The sequence below is a fragment of the Numenius arquata genome, chromosome Z, assembly GCF_964106895.1.
Source record: "Numenius arquata chromosome Z, bNumArq3.hap1.1, whole genome shotgun sequence".
NCBI lineage: Eukaryota > Metazoa > Chordata > Aves > Charadriiformes > Scolopacidae > Numenius > Numenius arquata.
In genome coordinates this window covers 37,872,020-37,890,581 of record NC_133616.1, presented here as the reverse complement: position 1 = coordinate 37,890,581, position 18,562 = coordinate 37,872,020, and the positions used below count along the sequence as shown (strand labels likewise).

Here is an 18,562-nt window from a genome sequence, read left to right as displayed (position 1 = left end):
TGACCAAAGTAGCCCAAGACAGCTGTAGTCAGAGATAATTTTGACCATTTGACCAATTTGACCAATTCTAAATGACCATTAACTGTTTAAAGTCACACCAACTTTGCAACAATTCAAGGTAGGTTTTGAGATAGATGGGTACCATTCCTCCCGTTTGAGTGGCCATAAACACGACTTTCACCAGAACAATGGTGGTTCTTTGCAAGTCGCTCTGAGGTTACCAGCCTGCTTTTCTCTCATAAAAAACTTAACTCATCCAGAATGAAGAGTCCTGTAGAAGAAAGACTAAAATATAATGAGAAATAAGGTATTTCTGAGAGTAACGTACTCCCTGAGAAGCAATGTACCTCACAGCTCTTAGATTCTCTCAGATTTTCTCTTGTATGACAACTAAGAACCTTTTAAACCCCAAACTCCTTTCAGATATATCACATGGGTCTACCAGATAGAAATCAAAGGATAACCCACCTCACAGCATCACCCTGGAACAGGGCTTTAATGTAACTTGGGGAAGGGAGCTCCTCAGTAGTTCTCTGAACTACCTTTTCTTCTCTGTTCAAAGTATTATTTTTTTCTTTAATATATTTTTTGCTCTTCCCCACCTGGCTTTATTTCTCATCACAGCTCAACTACTATTTCAGACACACAATTGCGATCTTTCTCCCCTACCCCACTCTCTGGGAGCTTCCCTGAATTTATCCCACCATGTGCCTTAATCAGCATAATCTTTGTAGCTTATAGGTCTTTGAAATGCTTGATCACACTTTCAAGACCATCACCACAATATTTTAGAAGTCCTGCATCGTATTCCTTGTTACCACAGTATTCTTTAAAGTACAAAAGCAGGTGAGGGAAGCAAGTCATTTCAAACTCACCAGCACATGGCAGAGTTTGATTAACATAAATTCTGGTCCCAGTCAAAATTCAGTAATAAAATGTCTTCATTAACATCGAAAAAACAGAAAAATAAACCTTCACTCAAAACATGATATTAAATTTGATGCTCTACCTTTCCTCCCCACTTCCTAACTGTTTAGACTAACCTATGCACAATGCAGTTGTATTCCCCACTTTACCCATACCAAAGGAACAACAGCATTGCATAAGAGAAAATGGTGTTCATTAGTACACAGGAAGAAAACTAAATTTAACTTCCTGATTAAGTCTTCTCCAAAAGTAGACCTGAGTACCAAAGGCTCAGCATCTTCTAAGCAAGAATCTGTTGTGCTTAAATAAAGCCTTAGGGAAAGGGAAGCTTACACAGAAACCTAATAATATAGAAAGATATAAAAAAAAAAAACCCTCCAAAAAAAGTCCCCTTGAAGCTAAGAGACTTGATAGATGGAAGCAGTTTTATTTCTGGGCACCTGTTGTACTTTGAGTGTTAAGAAAAACACAAATCACCTCATTTATTGTTACCTAAATCTTTGAATGGTAAATTGCAAGGCAATGAGCAAGCAATGGACATTCCACACCTCCGGGGGGGGGGGGCAATCATTACAGTAACACAGCAACCTGCATTGCTATTTTAAGTCCTAAAGTTATCAAGGAGGTCACACATGCTCCTCCACTGAGATACATAAGTTCTCCAAACAGCTGTTAACACAATGTGTGAACAGGGAGGAAATGTCTTCTAATAATATTATCCAGAAAGTTTTGTATGCAGCAGCATGGTTAGAAGACTCAACTCTAGAGTATAAGAGGGTTTTGTTAATTCTTTAAACCGTACCCATCCCTGATAAATGCTGTCATTAGTTTACCCTGTGCTGGTCAAAAAGGCTACATAAAGCATCAGTAGAGATGCCTGACATGTCATTACAATGCTCAAACTCCCTACCTAAGTTCCTTCCTTCTGATCTCTCCCTATCGTGCCTCTTCCTTTTGCCAGAGGCAGTGTCTTACACGACTCCATTTGGTCTTATGCTATTTCTCTATTCAATAGGCTACTTGCTGCATTTTTCTCAGTTGTAGCTACATTGGACTATGCATATGGCAATTGGACTGAATGACATTCAAAATAAATTACAATGAAAAGAAATTATACTCATAATCTTTAGTTATAAAAGCATTCAAAGCCTTTAAAGTCAGTTTGCTAAGGCCTAGACTTACCAGCTGTGATGAGAAATTCATTCCAAGTCCTCTGCTGCATTAATTTTCTAGTTACGAAGTTTATTTTACACTAAACAGATATTAAATCAAAGTCCTACAGTGATTTTTACACTAACACCTAGTAAACAGATGCTAAGTTCAATTTACAAAATTCTCAGGAACAGAGTAAGCACGTGCTACTGTAAGGAGAGTTACATATTTCCTTAAAGGTATTGGCCTTTAAAGTGAACTTGTTTTGAACTGTATATTCAAATTATAAGATTAGTGAAAAAACCAAAGTGTTCTAGCATAGCAAAGCTGCTCATCTCTCCAACTCCTTCATTTAATGGATAAACAATGCTGTGAACTAATTTCAATATTAAATTTATTCTAAATCTTCATCAAGGGCTTAACAGCTCCAAAAACCTGATATGACAATTCATTAGCTACCAGTAGGTACAAAGCAACTCTGGAGAGGGAGAGGCATGCTGCCTGGCAACTCTCCTTCTGCAACCCCTGCACTCCAGGACGATGTGGCACTTAGGGCAAGCCTGTCATTAGCAATCTGAAGAAGGGTTTCAAGATTATGGTTTTTGTTTTTAAAATTAATTTGCATCTCAAAAATGAAACCAAGGTATATCAATAACTCTTCTTTTTAAACTAAGGTTAAACATGCAAGACAAACAGCTTTTATTTAATAGTTCTGAGAACTGTCCTCACTCTGCAATTTTGTGGTCTGATTTCTTTTTTCTAAACTACAGGACAGTTATTCTTCTTCAAAAGCAGAAGCTAAGGGAGGATAGTAGGGGAGGAAGACAATCTTCCTCTACTGTTCCTTCACATTTCTTTGCATTTTACTTAAGAGAAATTGTCCTCATGCAGCCCTTGTGTCACGACAAAGAGGAAGAAACAGCCAGAAAGCAGTAAGCCATGTAAAGTCACGTTCAAAAGGAAAAACCTCTTTCAAAAAAATATAATCCAAGTGCATATTAACATATGCTGTCCCCATTTTAAACACTAAATGTATGACATCACTTCATATTATTCCCACCACGCCTTCTTTGCTTGTATGCCTATCCTGGAGGGTTCTTCTGGGTCAATTTTAACACTAAGAGATTGTTCCAGGCCCTCCACAAAAAGCCAACCACAAGGCAAGAAATAAATGTCACTGCAAAGTTCCAGGTTTTATTTCTGGGAAATGTCCAGCTGAACTCTGGAGGAGAGGTAGCATCAATCTAGTTATCCAGTAGGCAAGCAGTGAAATGAGCAGGCTTTCAAAAGTATTCGGTACTCTGGCATTTCTTGCTCCAGAAGGCAAGACAGTACTGAACAATTCATACAAATGAAGGAATGAGTTTTTCAGGTAACTGCACAAATGAAGGTAAGTTTCTGTTTATGAAAGCTATGAAATAAACTTCAAGTTTATTCTTCTTAAACTTCAATAAGCTCCAAAAATCAGAAGAACTTTTTAAAAAACATAAGCTAGGTTTTCAGCAGTTTCCTGCACTCCAGCAGGATCCTAACCAATAAGCTTCAACCACAAGATCTGTCCAACATGATTGTTTCCTCACAGCTACTCTCCAAAGTTCATGTAATCAGACATAGAACAGTATCATCAGGCATTGCAGGAGTGAGCCAAATCCCATTGAACATATCCTTAAACATGTTTTCTACCCAAATCAAAAAAAGTAAGATACAAAAAGAATACAAAAACTTGTAATACAAAATAATGCATCTTCAGACGGATTTCCCAGACGGGTGTCATTTACCACTGAAATATTTCATTCCAGTAGCTGAAAAACCATAAAACAACAGATGTCCTCTAGAGCCTCATAAAGCCCTAATAATGGTAACAGATCTTGCACTACTATTCACTAGTGACCTCTCAGTCAGAAGATTTAATTTCTTCCCTTTGCAGCACATCTGGTTTCACACAGAGTGTAATAATAGTTTTTGCACAACAAGAAAATTCATCCGATTAGAAGGAGTGTATTAAGTCTTTCATAAACAGCATGTGTCTGCAGCCTCTGCAGCGATTTAAGACAGCTTAAAAGCCCATGTACTACTCTTCCTTTGTCAGCCTTTTAAAAATATTTCTGGATTTTCTTCCATAGAGTTTCAGACCATTACTCCAAAATGCCACAGCTAAAAAAAGATATAATATAATCACTAATTTTGCACCATATAAAGGCTTTTACTCAGTGGGGGAGGAGATACATACACAGAAGTTGTCTGTAGGGTCTCTTCACGGAAAGTGTAAGAGAAAACAAAAATAAAACATTAACAAGAACAATGTCTCCAAAATCAATTACGATAATTATTTTTAAACCTAGCAAGTTGGTTTTTTTTTTAATGCTCCATTCATTTACTGCAGAGACAACAGACTCCTTACAAAAACCACATTCAGTGTGGAAAAGGGAGAGCCTGTTTGTGAACTCCCTTTATGGAGCTGTACTAAACATGAAAGCAATGGGCATAGCACTCTTGACGCACATTCTCTCCTTCTGACCCTGTTTTGTTTTGAAACACAATTCTTCAACTCAAATTTTACATGGCAATCACCCGTGGCTTTTCAATTCAGTATCCACAGCTCCAACCACTAATCATCTGAACCTTAAAACAACAATTTCAGTAGCAGCAGAATTATTGATTATCTTGATCACTTAAAAAAAAATAAAAGCATCACGATTTTTTTTTGCTATGACCTTCACCATGACATCTCAGCACTTCCATTTATTCTGCTGTAGTACAGGTAGTCCACAGTTTGGCTGCAAAGTTGGCACTTTCTCACTTTGCCCTGCAGACATTTATTTACCTTTTGCAAGGCTACACTCTGAGGTCTGCAAGTTTACTTTGATTTGAACATGAATCGAAGTCAAAATGTAGCTGTATTTACTTGGTTAGACCTTTCCATTACAAACACCTGGGTTTAAACTAAGTGTTTAAGTGCTGCTAACACCAAAGTTAATATAGGTGAATGTTTAAAAATAAGCTTGGGATTTACAGCCATTTTTTGTTCTCTTTGTTTCCATACCAATGTCTGACTTTCTTCTCTTCTTCAGAACAGCCTTCTAATTACTATGCTGCACACGACCTTTCACTGCATCCTTCAGAATGTGCCCTATAAAACTGAAGACTCAAAACGTTTAACAAGTTTGTTGTGATGAGCTTTCCACTTCCTTAACTTAAAGGACATTCTGATCACTGTGGTGCCACTTACTTTCCCCATCTTCTATAAAGCCCCTTGTATTTATGTGGAACTGAACAAAACACAGAAACAAATGAAGTAATTCAAAGTATAACCTTGCCATCAATATGTTAGTGGTTGCTGCCATCACACTGCCAACTGAGTTTATTAAAGTAACCAGTTATTTCCCCCATCCACAAGCTTCAATACTTTCTGCCCCTGCACTAAGTACTTTAACTGCAAGAGAAAGACCAGACAAGTAATTCTTCCTGCCTTAGAGAGAGCATTGCACCTATAAGAAACAATGTGATAATCTTTCAGTGCAGTGCTGTGCCACACTGTAATAATCTCTGTGGACCAACTGAGCAGACTCAGAACTAAAATAACTTGTCAGAGTCAAGACAGATGCCAGGTGATCCCAAGTTCAACTGAGCCAGACAGTAAGTCCCAGTTTTAAAGCGTTACGATCTTTGGAATAAAAATATAATTGAAAGGACAGCAATTTGTTAGATATTGCTAACTGGAGAATATTCAGGTGTCTTTGGTTGCACTTACCGAAGGACTGAGAATGGAAATATCACCCCAATTAAGCACAATGTTTTTCTCACACCAAATTTCAAAATACTACCCAGGACAATGCCTGCTGCATTACTAATTATACTGACTGCTTTATGTGATACTACTAAAAAGATACCTGAATACTTTACATATTTTACAGAAAAATGTTTTAAAGCCCATAGTAATTTAAAAGGCTGCAAGTTCACCATTTGCAGTCCCTGTTAGTGAAGGAGATGTGAACCAGTGTGATGATATCAACAAATTATGGTCTGAGTTCTGCATTTCAAACAACAGTTTCTAATTCACGTGGACTTCTGCTGACCATTAGGGGAAACAGAAAATATGATCCAGTTTGAACTTCACCTTCTCACTGCATTTCAACATGAGCCGTTTTTCCCGGTGCCAGGAAGGACTTTTTCACCTGCCCGAAGAGCTTCTTAATTCTGAAGTCAGACCACCAGAGTTAGTTCAAGAGGCTGTGTCGATCTATCTTATTATATCCATTTATCTTATTTGTATTGGTGAACAAAAGCTTTGGCTTTAAATAAGCAGAACAAAGTAAGTAAACCCACTGACATTATGATAAACATCAACAACTTTAGGTTAAATTCCTCTCCCTGTATCAGTCGAAAGCTTCTTTATCTCCACTGACTTGCATTTAAATAGCCTCTAAAAGTGTTCTTTTAAAGTCAGTGGAGCTATTCCAGATTATTCCAATAAAATTCAGAAGAGAACCATTCCCTACAATCAGAGTTCAGGCTATTCTGCTCAGGTGCCATATTACTTCAGTAATTGTTTTTTCAGGAAGTTATTGCTTTTTGTAACGCCTATCAAATTGCATTTTGAACAACTGTATCAAACAGTTAATGAACAAAGCATTATTCTTTTCCCGCTTCTGTAATATGCCACTGATTCAACTCAACAGGCTCAAAGACCTTTTTGCAGCAAACCAAGTTAGAGACAGTCTACAGACAAAACCAGGAAATCTACAATAAGAAGCCTGGAGCTACCTTGGTGGTTTTTCACATGGTTAGCTAGTCACAGGAAGAAAACTGCCTTACTTGGAGCAGTTTGGATCAGAACTGAAGAAATATTTTCCCCAATAGTGCAGATGAATGTCTATTGCAGGTGTCACAACATGTAGCCACAACTTACTTACCTTTTTCTTAAGTAGATAATCACTTCATTTACAAAGCCTGGGGCCTATATCCCCTGTTACAGACTATTTAGTGGACCTGTCAAACTACTCATAGTTGGGGTGCACTACTCAGACTAGTTTTTAAATGCTGACTTACAGAAAGAGATTTGAAAGAAGAAACTAAGTTAAAGAAGATATGCACAGGTGGTTCTACATCAGTTCGGCTTTGCTTTTACACATAAGTGTAATTCATTTTGCTTGCTCCTGCCCTTTGAACACAATTAGATGCTTCCCAAAGTCAGAAAATGAAGTTTTAATAATTATCTTGTCAAAAAATCTAGGTCAACAAATAAGCTTTGTGTCTTCCCTCAAAAACAGGGAAGATATTTTGTCTTGCAGTTACAAGAGAAAATACATCTGGAAGACTGATTTCTGCCTGCTGGCTTAGGATCACATTGTCATGGTCGGATCACAATTTTCATCACCTGTAAGTTTTACATTCTTCCCCTTGTCATTGATTAGCTCCACATTTTTCTAACTGGAGCTCTAAATGGCATGTAATAAGTGAAAAGTGTTATTTTCCAGCAATACCATCCTAACATGCCTGCTTATTAAAGGATTCCCTTTTGTTTCCATGGCGATAAGACACTGAGATTTCTTACTTTTATACTATCAGATTTCCAACTTGTATTTAAATAATATGGTAAATATTTCATGCACCTGAAGCTTTGTACCCAGCACAATAAGTGAAATTTTTAACATAGGTTAAAATAGCATACGGTAGGGACCCTTCTATACTAGAGTTACTGAAAAAAAAGTCTTAACTGGAGATGTACTTCATATAATGCCCCACTCTAATCCATTACAGTGCATATAACCCAAAACCTCAGACCTCTGCTGATGATAAACTCATGAATGAAACACTTCTTAACAGAAACCTTAGGATTGTTAGTAATGCAGAAAACCCTTTTCTAGCTGTGAACTGGATGACCAACGTAAACCTATATCCTGAGTTCAGAAGACTAACCTGCAATTCTAAGAAACAATATTTAAATTTGTGGCTTGCTTTGTTTTTCAACAAAGAAAATATGGGGTGGAGTTGTTGGGTTTTTTGCTTTGTTTTAAGTAGCAAGTTAATGAAGTACACCATGCCCATTCCAAAAATGTTAGAGCATGCCATCGTACCTGGTGACCAGCAGTAATACCACCACCATTTGATAAATGGCTCTCCTAGCATAGGTTGTTTGGAGTTTTCCCATGTCAGGAAAAGCACACCTAGGAATTCTTAGTGCAATATACTTATTTCTCCCTGCCACAGACCACAAGAGCTTTTGTGATCCCGTATTTCTCACTGTAAGGTTGCAAACAACACACAGCATTGGTATATTAAGTTTAACAGAGTGACAAGCAGCTGACAAATTAAAAGGAAGTGAAACATTGCATGAAGGAACAAAAGTAGCTTCAAGTGGCCTCTTGTCACAGCTGTCTGAGAAAGAATCTTTTGCTCCGAGTACTATGAGGTTTTTACTTGCTTGCATGTTTTGTTATGCTTTTTTCTGCTTTTTAATTCTCTCTGGTTTTGTGTTATTTAACTATCCTTTAGAAGAGGTACAAGGCTATAACAGAATAGAAAAATTTTACATCTGTAGTTTAAGAGAAAGAATTCTCCATGTGCAAGAAAGTAACAGCCATTCTAAGAAAATAATAAAGTACCACTAACCAGACAAAGTAATAATGGGAAAAAGTATCCTGAAAAGAACCAAAAGCCCTTCATTTCACACTTTTCCACCAGATGCCTCAACATGAGCCAGCAATGTGCACTTGCAGCCCTCTACTCTGCTCTTGTGAGACCCCACCTGGAATACTGCGTCCAGCTACTGGGCACCCAAAGTAAGAATGACATTGACCTGCTGGAGTGAGTCCAGAGGACGGGCACAAAGATGCTCAGAGGGATGGAGCACCTCTCCTACAAGGACAGGTTGGAAGAGCTGGAGTTGTTCAGCCTGGAGAAGAGAAGCCTCCGGGGAGACCTTATTGCAGCCTGCCAGTACCTAAAGGGGGCCTACAGGAGAGATGGAGAGGAACTCTTTATCAGGGAGTGGAGTGATAGGATGAGGGGTAATGATTTTAAAATGAAAGAGGGGAGATTTAGATGAGATATTAGGAAGAAATTCTTTACTGTGAGAGTCGTGAGGCACTGGAACAGGTTGCCCAGGGAAGCTGTGGATGCCCCTTCCCTGGAAGTGTCCAAGACCAGGTTAGATGGGGCTTTGAGCAACCTGTGCTACTGGGAAGTGTCCCCGTCCATGGCAGGGGGGTTGGAACTGGATGGTCTTTAAGGTCCCTTCCAACCCAACCCAATTCTATGATTCTGTAGCTCTCGACAGGTGAAGTTGTCATCTAGTTTAAAAACTTCTGCTTAAGAAGTACAGTTATCTCCAAAAGTACTATATAACAGGCCTTGTTTAGCACAGCATTTCAGTGTGTGTTCAACAGCAAGCACATCATGGGCTGATTCCCTGGGTCAGAACTACAGCGCTCAGCACCATAAGTCATAAAGCACGTATCCCATAAGCTGTATCTTTTTCCAACTCTTGTGCTGCAGAGCATGATAACCCTTTGAGACAGCAATTTAAAAAAAGAAATGAAGCAAATAAAGCTTGTCTTTATGGCACATCTGAAATGTGAAACAACACTTCTCCCTTCCTTACTTTTTTTTTTTTACCAATAAGATATGATTGTTTCTGTATAATGCTTCCTGCAGTACCTATTACTGTTTTTAGATATTCCCATTTATCTTTCCAGGTTATGTAGATAAGCATACTGCATAATTGTGGCTTGAATTCAGTACTGAAGCGGACAAAGACTATAAATAGATTTATTTTTAAGAAGCAAAAATACAGATATCACAAGGGACTTGGCTGTCTTCCAGTAACCACAAAAGGACACAGAGAATAGTTTATGAGGTCTCCAAAAGCCATAAATGGTTTAGTAGCCTCTTTTCAATTTCCTCATGTTGTATTTTCATACTTATCAGATAATATTAACAGATAAGCCAGTCTCTTAGCCTAAACAACTGAAAAAATACTTCAAAACAGACACATAATATATATTTCACTGTAACTGACACATAAAAGGTGAATTCCAGCCAGCTTGGGATATATGCATGTGTGTGCATGTGTGTGCATATGTGTGTGTCTAAGGGCAAGACCACAGGGGGGCTGCCTACCTGAGGGCCAGGGGAGTCTCAGACAGCTGGGGGGTGGGTGTGTGTCCATGTGTATCTGCAAGACAGGGGGGGATGGTCAGCAACTCCAGTGGACCTGCACCCTCAGGGGGTCATATGTGCAAGTACCAGCAACTGATGAGACTGGGATCCAGAGGCCACCTACTGTGCACACTGACAATCCGTCCCCCATTGCTGGAGGGATCTATACTGTACATACAGTCCACATCCAGCCACACATATATCGCCACTGGTTGGCCTTCCTCCTGCTCAGCCAGAAAGTGGAGCAGGATGGGGACTCTGGCAGTGTTGTGTGTTCTTCTGAGTGCTCTGTGCATCTGCATTACAATGCATGTAGCACCGGCGTGTGGTATACGCATGTGCATGTACCTACCGGGAATACAGGCACAATCTTGCCACTTGTAGGATGTTGGGTCACAAAGCTGTGGCAGTATTGCCCTCCAGCCCAATTCCTGTAACAAAAGCCACTAACGGTGAATTTTTACCTGAGAACAATCGGCCTTTGCTATTTCTGTAGTAGCCTGGAGTACATCACGAAGACTGTCTCCATTTTCCTGGATCAGAAGATAAGCCAGCAGAAGAAAAACGTGGGCAGGGACTTGATTTGTAACAGGTAGCAGTGATTTCACTGAAGATAACCAGTTAGTAACTGCAGATTTCTCTTTCATGAGCTCTATGATCTTCCAGGTTGTATACAATGAGCTGTAAGAGCTGGTTATGGGGAAAAGGAGTTTGCAGGACACCTATGAACAAGTGGGACAAACAAAATTCTAAATCAAACATATAAGGTACCACATAACAACAAAGAAAAACCATAACTAATCCAGTTTTGTTCATCCAAAACAAATGCCATAAATGTAATGAATAAATTGCAATAAATATCTTTACAATGCTTTATATTAATTTTTGCACCAAGGATGTTTGAATGGGTTGCTAATTCCATATTGAGGAGGTTCCTCCTTTATTTGGCATCCCTCATTCCTGTTCCTGCTGGTAACAGCAGTGTTACTTCCTCACTAAAATGGACACAATAAAACTGGAGTACATGAAAAGCTTCCAGTCCTGTCAATGACTGGTGCATTACAAAAGTTTAAGTATCACCTACATTATTTTAAGGAAATCCTCTTAACTTTTCATAGTACTTAATAAAAAAACCATGAAAAGTTGGGTTAACTTAAACTGTGTGTTAACTGTTTCACTTCTCAGAACAAAATGTTCTACAGATGCAGTCACGGAAGACAACATTTAGAAGCAGGAAAGTAGTAAAATACAAATGAGGAATCCTCCTAACTCAGGTTTTTATATATATAAAAGCATAAATATTTCAAAGCTCCTGCAAATTAATTCATAAATTTGAAGCTTTTCATTAAAACAAGAAAGCTTAATCCAAGACAAACTGTCTCTTTCCTGCCAATTCTTTGTTTCCTTAGAAAATACAATGTTTTCAGAAATGTCTTTCCATTATCAAAACAGTGGTTGGCAGGCAGCAGTTAGAAGAATATTCATATAAAAATAAGGTCAAGAAAATACTTGAAAAGATGTCTCCAAATGAACACTAAAAATGGAATTCAGACCCCAGCAGAGTAGGTCCCACTCACCTTTAAATTAACAGGGAAAAAAATTTTGAGTGGCAAAAGCTGTTCTCCATAAAACTGCAGAATTTCATTTTAATCACACTGTTCAACGCAATGTAAATTTATTTTGGCTAATGGAAGGTAGAATGCCCCTGTACTTTAGGTGAGCTTTTACAAATAACATTAAAATGAGCTTATTCTACTACTTTTGCATTACCATTACTGCATGTGAAAAATTGAGAAATCTATGATGCTGTCTCTCTGGCTGGCAAGATCACTTGCAGCCAAAACTCTCTTTTGGCTACAGTTGTGAAACTTCCATTTCTTGATAAAGGTATTTAAACTTTATTCAAAGACACACAGTAGGCTAAGAAGAGCTTCAGGATCTGTCTAGCTACTTGCCCCTACAAGATCACAGGACTTGAAATCAAGATCAGACTATTACCTATTACAGTCTTTTTTTTTTCCTAAATGCCTGGAAAAAACGGCTAGAATTCGTAGACCCTGAAATATTATTTTGGTATTTCCCATTTCAGATTACTTCCCCAAAGGTTTTGCTATACAACTGTATTCACTCCCTTCTCCCTTTATTTCAGCTGCATGAAAACAAGCTATCACCATATTTTTACTTTAATGCTGTACCCCATTCAAGCAGGTTAGGTAGAAAACTTCAGTCTGCCACCACTGAAAGACACACATGTAAAATCCCTCAACGGCAAAGTAACAGTGCAGGCTAGCCGTGTCCTAACATTTTTGAAAATCCTGGGACTACAAGTAGAACAATTCCCCATTACTATCCCTGCCAAAAAAAAAGTAATGGAAGAAAATATAACTTTTGGGTTTGGTTAAAAGCAAAAAAGAAGCATAGCCGCTATGGAAAGGCAGCCCCATACCCACTGAGGACTACAAGAACTTTAACAGGACGTGCAGAGATGCAGACAGGAAGGTTAAGGCTCTGCTAGAGTTGAAATTGGCCAGAGATGTCAAGAAGAAGAAAGGGTTCTTCAGATACGTGAGCAGATTAAGCACAAGCACGGGGAACACATAGGCCCATTACTAAACAGGGCAGCGAAACATGTTACTAATAATGCTGAGAAGCCAGAGGTGCTCAATACCACCTCTCCTCTGTCTTTACCAGTGCAGCTGGACCCCAGATCACAGGATCAAGTAGCTATGAGGCATGCATTGATCCACCCGTAGTGGCACTCTGCAAGCGCTCAACCCACATAAATTGATGGGCCCGGGGGAAAGATGATTAGGGGCCTGGAACATCTCTCTTACAAGGAGAGGCTGAGGGACTTGGGTCTTTCTAGTCTGGTGAAGAGAAGACTGAGGGGGGATCTGATCAATGCTTATAAATACTTAAAGGGTGGGTGTCAAGAGGATGGGGCCGGTCTTTTTCCAGTGGTGCCCAGGGGTAGGACAAGAGGAAAAGGGCACAAACTTGAACATAAGAAGTTCCTCCTAAACACGAGGAGGAACTTCTTCACTTTGAGGGTGGCAGAGCACTGGAACAGGCTGCCCAGGGAGGTGGTAGAGTCTCCTTCTCTGGAGACATCCAAAACCTGCCTGGACACGTTCCTGTGCAACCTGCTCTAGGTGGACCTGCTTTGGCAGGGGGGTTGGACTAGATGACTTCCAGAAGTCCCTTCCAACCCCATATGATTCTGTGATTCTGTGAAATCCACCCCAGGGTGTTAAGAGAAGCAGCTGACATTGTTGCAAGGCAACTGTCTACTATCTTTAAAAAGTCATGGAGATCAGGGGGCATCCCTAATGACTGGAAGAGGGCAAATCTCATACCCATCTACAAGAATGGCCCAAAAGAGGACCCAGGAAACTACAGCCTCATTAGCTTTACTTCAGTCCCTGGAAAATGGTAGAATGAGTCCTTCTAGAAACTATTACAAACCAAATGAAGCAGGTGACTGGGAAAATCCAGTACAGATTTACCCAAGGCCAATCATGCCAGGCTATCCTGACCATCTTCTAAAACAAAATATCATCTTCTGTTGATGTGGAGAGCAGCGGTGGTTGTTACCTGGAGTTCAGCAAAGCATTTGACACCATCTCCCACAGCCCTCTCCTGGACAAATTGGCAAGATACAGATTGGATGGGAGGTCTGCAAGAGGGGCAGGAAATTGTTTCATAGACCACACTCAGAGGTTGGTGATCAATGGCTTTTACTCAGGATGGTAGCCTGTCACAAGTCAGATCTCCCAGGGATCAACAGTGGGCCCCACGATGTGAACTTTAAAGCATTCATCTTTTATTAGGAGTACAAATGGGTCTAACTCTTCAGATTTGTGGAAATGGAAGATGAAATTGGAAAGGGATTCTAGGACAAGACACGGCAGAAGTCAGTACTGGCATCTTTTTCTGTCTCCAATTTATCACATCACCACCCTCCCTACACCACATAATAGGGGTATAAAGTGGAAAGGGACCTTAGCTTCCACAGTGCTAAGCACACCTTGATCAAAGAGACTTGCTGCTACCTGCTGTCAGAACAGATGCAACAAACACGTTGAGGGCAGCTAAGAGGGACATAAGTAAATAAAAACAAAAAACCAACAGCATAGATTAAAAAAATCCAGGATAATTTGCTAAAATTTTGGAAGTGACATTTATGTGCTCTGTAACTCTCTTCAGCCAAAGAAGAGAGAGTAGTAGCTAAGTCACATATGATGGTAAGAAAAAGGATGCAGATGACTAGAATAAGGAAGTCTGAAAGAGACAAAGTATACATAACCTTGTTTTCTACTAAGTCCTGTTCCTTGATTAATAACGCATGTGAATTCTTTAATCTATACAGACTCTAAAAGCAAAAAAAAAAAATCCCATCTCCTAAGTAAAACAGTATCTAGTATACAAACGTACTTTCACTTTACCAGTAGTCTAGTTTTATGGACTGCATATATTTTCGAGTGTTTCCATACAATGTATTACACAAAGAAGCTCACACATGTAGAGTCTTTCCCAAGCACCTATGTGTAATGCAGCATCCCCTACCTGCCCAAAAGAAGGAAAAAAACCTTACAAACTTTACCAGTTCCTTTTTATCCTTCACATTTTCCTCCTGTAATATTCTCAAAAGATTTGTAGCCAGCAGCTGCCTGGTAGTTCCAGAATCATCTTCTGATAGGCAGTCCCCAACTGTTGTGGAAGTTAAGATCTGTAGTACAGGCATCACCAAAGTAAGGGCTGTACTTGAGATGTTCTGGGTTTCTGAACAGGAAAGGAGCTTGTAGGCTATTTAAGACAAAGCAGGGAAAAACAAAAATCAGGCAGGGAAAAAAGAACTAACAAGATTTGTACTTTTAAACATGAGACAAACACTTCTAGGAAATACTCTGGTTGAACAAAATAACAGTCCCAAGAACTCCAGTCTCTGGATCCTAAAGTGCAGAAGAATTTTATGGTAAAACTCCAATTCTATTTAGAGACCCATACATTTTTGATATTTATAGCAAGGTACCTGATGGCAACAAAAAATACAATAAAGGAATGTAGCACAGTCCCTCACTTTTACTGGAATAACTCCACTAATCAAAACTGCTAAGTTCAAAGCTCAGCCAAACATTGCCATGACTCTCAGGCCTGTTCTCTTGAGGTCTGTCAAAAGAAACCATTCAGGATGCGTGAATCTCAGTTGTAATACTCTGTTATTGACTCAAAAATTAAAAAGATAAGCTCCAAGATAGCAGGGAGCTTAGAATACAGTAACTTTCATGGAAAAAGTCAACGTAACAGGAAATTTTTTCTTTATTGCCATCAGATCTAATGTTACTTCTTAAATTCAGGAACAATCCTATTTATAAAAAAACATTTCACCACCCAATCCAACTTCAGCAGAATGCAGTGCTTATTTTCATAAACACGAAGAAAGACACAGTCTTAAGAATGTGGATTCCTCTTTCAGAAGAAGAGCTTTACCTAGACTCAAGACAGATTTTTGTTGACTTTCTGGTGTTTGCGGCAATAGAAGCGCTAGCCCAATTACACACTGTTCCACTGGAAATACCTGCAAGGGAAAAAGAAAGAGGTTCAAGTCTTTGTTTTTCAGTGGGGTTAAACAGTACAAATGGGCAACAATGGAAACTCTGTAAGGAGTTTCTTCATGAATCACAGTGAATGCACACACAGCAACACAGTACATACAATGAAGATTATGAATAGTGTAAAAATAGTGTTCTAACTTAATAACTACATAACTTGAATTTGCTACTTTGTTCAAAGCATTTTAGTTCAGTTTCAACCAACTCCCATACTAAAACGCTGATACATACACAGAACCAGTTAAGTTTTTTTGCCTTCTGAAGGTCTTCAACCAAGAAAAAAAAATTAGAAGCTTTTGAAACAACACTGGTCACTTGCACACGAATGCCATGTATCAATGTCTCTAAATACTGTCTCAAAAAATGGCATTCTTCAAATTTAATACAACCATTTTATTTCTTTCTGCATAAACTCTTACCTCTTTTAAGAGCTCGAAGTTGTCCTCTAGTAAGGAGATTAAAGATGAGCATTCTCCTGTTACATTTAAACACACTTCACAGAAGCAAATCAGCTGCAGACAAAACTGGGATAACTGAGCTTTCCAAAACACAGGGTAGCGCAGTAGGCTGAGGAATAGCTCTTGCACAAAAAACAAAGCTTCTGTAACTTGCAGTAAGTCTTTAAGCTGTAGAAAAGTAGTTAAAAAACAAAACATATTCTGGTTTAGTTCCCCTTCCCAATCTATGCAGATTTCCCCATGTTTATAATGAATTCTATTAGCTCTGCAATGTTTCCAGTGTAAATATTACTAAGATTTGAAGAAACACATTTATAAACTAAACCAAAGAACCTCTTATCCAGTTTCCCTGAAAAAATAACAGATGAACTGCTATTTAATGTTTTGAAGCAAACTTACAAATATGTGAAAAAATAAAAAGATTTCTTGGTAGCTGATGACAAAAATTCCTTCTCCCTCAAAAGCAATAGTAAATTAATTCAGCTCTCAGGGTTCTCTCAGCTACATAAAACAAATAGTGTGGAGATTCCATGTAATGGGTAAATATTCTTGTAACAGAAACATTCTGCTCTAGGCTATTTCTTCTGTAATGTAACCAAGATTTTAACATATGTCTCAAAAGAGAAAGGCAGTGGTGTTATCTTCTTCTAGAGCACCATGTAATCTACCTACCACAAAAATGAAAAGCTCAAGTGTGTTCCCCCCTAAAGCAGTATCTCCACACTTGGAAGCCAAGTAAAGAGGTTTTGAGAAGCAGGCTGCCTCAAAATCCTAATGAGTTAGATGAAAGCATTTCCACTCCTGAAAATTCAAGTTCCAGACAAATCCAGCTGTTCTGATCCAAACTCTGGAGCCAGCATTGAGGATAACATCCCAATTTTTAGTCCCTTGGAACAAATTCTATGAATAATCTGTTTTAATCAGAAGCCTCATGCCCACTGAATTTTTCAGCAGAAAAGTCTGCAGGTGATGAGCTGCACTTTAGACAACTTGTTTGATATAGTAAGACAAAATGAATAAGAAGCATTTCGGTTTTATACAATACAGAGGATTAAATAAGGCTAAGCTTAAAGGAAGGATAAGAAGAACCTGAGGTTAAAAGAAAGAAGTAGAAGCAATGACAGATTATGTAACAGTCGATCAAACAGGTTTGAAGATAGTATTTCCTTTCCACTGTGAAAGTTGTTTCTAATGCAAGATGAAAACATTCAAGTATTAAGCTGAGTTTAAAAAAAATGCAACAGAATTCTAGTATTAAAAAAAAAGTGCCAACAAGCACGGAGGAAAGAAAGGTTTGTAACTAATTATATGTCTTTTTCAGTGCCATTTTTATGGCTAAATGCTACTAAGTCAGAAGGTTGGTCATACGTTCAGGGCATACTGTTATACTGAAGTTCGGATAGAAACAAGACAAAATCAGACATGCCCCTGTGGTTAGAAAAAGTCAGCATGTACTTGTCATCGCAAAGATTAGACCTGAACCTATAAATGTGTATAATACAAGCTATTTGTCCAAAACATTGTAAGAAGTAGCTACCAGTAGAAAGTGGGCTTTACTAGTAAAATTCCTCAGGAGGAAGATGCTACCAGATATCCTCATATCAAGACTGTTTGGCTTTACATGAATGATACTATCAAACTCTCCCTCTATGACAATAACACCATAGCACCTCATGTTTGACTGAATATACTGGTAAGATGTTGGTTTAGTATTAAGGAGGAACAAAAAGCTTAACCACTGTCACAGTAAAGCATGGGGCAAAGCAGAGCTATTAACCTTAACCAACACTTCAGACCCCTAACCAAAGGGGACAGAAAGATTAAATCCCTAGCTCTTACCACGTATCACTGTGCAACTTCAAAATACATTCAAAAACTTTAGCATATTCCACAGGGATTGAGTTTTGTCTTCAGATCTGCTAATCCCTCTGTTACAAAGAGAGAAAGGAATATCTAGGAATACTTAAATCATGCTTCTCATATAGTTTGTTTCCTTATAATATTACCCATGTTAAGTTAAAAATTACCTGTTTTTGACAAATCTCTTGCCATTTACCAACATTCTCTCTCTGATGGGTGTCTCGACAAGTTTATATGTATGTTTAGTGCACCAAATAATTATGGTAGACATGTTTCATTCTACTCTTTACCAGGTGTATCAGACTGCGTGAACAACTAAAAAGTTTTACCATCTACCAGAAAGAGCCAGTTTATTACATTTCTGTACTACCAAAAAATCAGGTCTATGGGAAA

The 18,562-nt window shown here is 38.7% G+C and overlaps 1 protein-coding gene across 3 annotated transcripts in view; it reads right to left on the bottom strand.

The window, feature by feature from the left end:
• Positions 1 to 18,562, bottom strand: part of FOCAD (focadhesin) — a 114,050-nt gene that overhangs the window by 72,454 nt on the left and 23,034 nt on the right. For all 3 annotated transcript variants that reach the window (XM_074165952.1, XM_074165954.1, XM_074165953.1), the window contains 4 exons: positions 16,271 to 16,477; positions 15,730 to 15,817; positions 14,843 to 15,045; positions 10,704 to 10,961 (listed from right to left, as the gene is read on the bottom strand). In XM_074165952.1, coding sequence (XP_074022053.1) covers positions 10,704 to 10,961; positions 14,843 to 15,045; positions 15,730 to 15,817; positions 16,271 to 16,477 — 756 coding nt within the window. The remainder of the gene's footprint in view (positions 1 to 10,703; positions 10,962 to 14,842; positions 15,046 to 15,729; positions 15,818 to 16,270; positions 16,478 to 18,562) is intronic.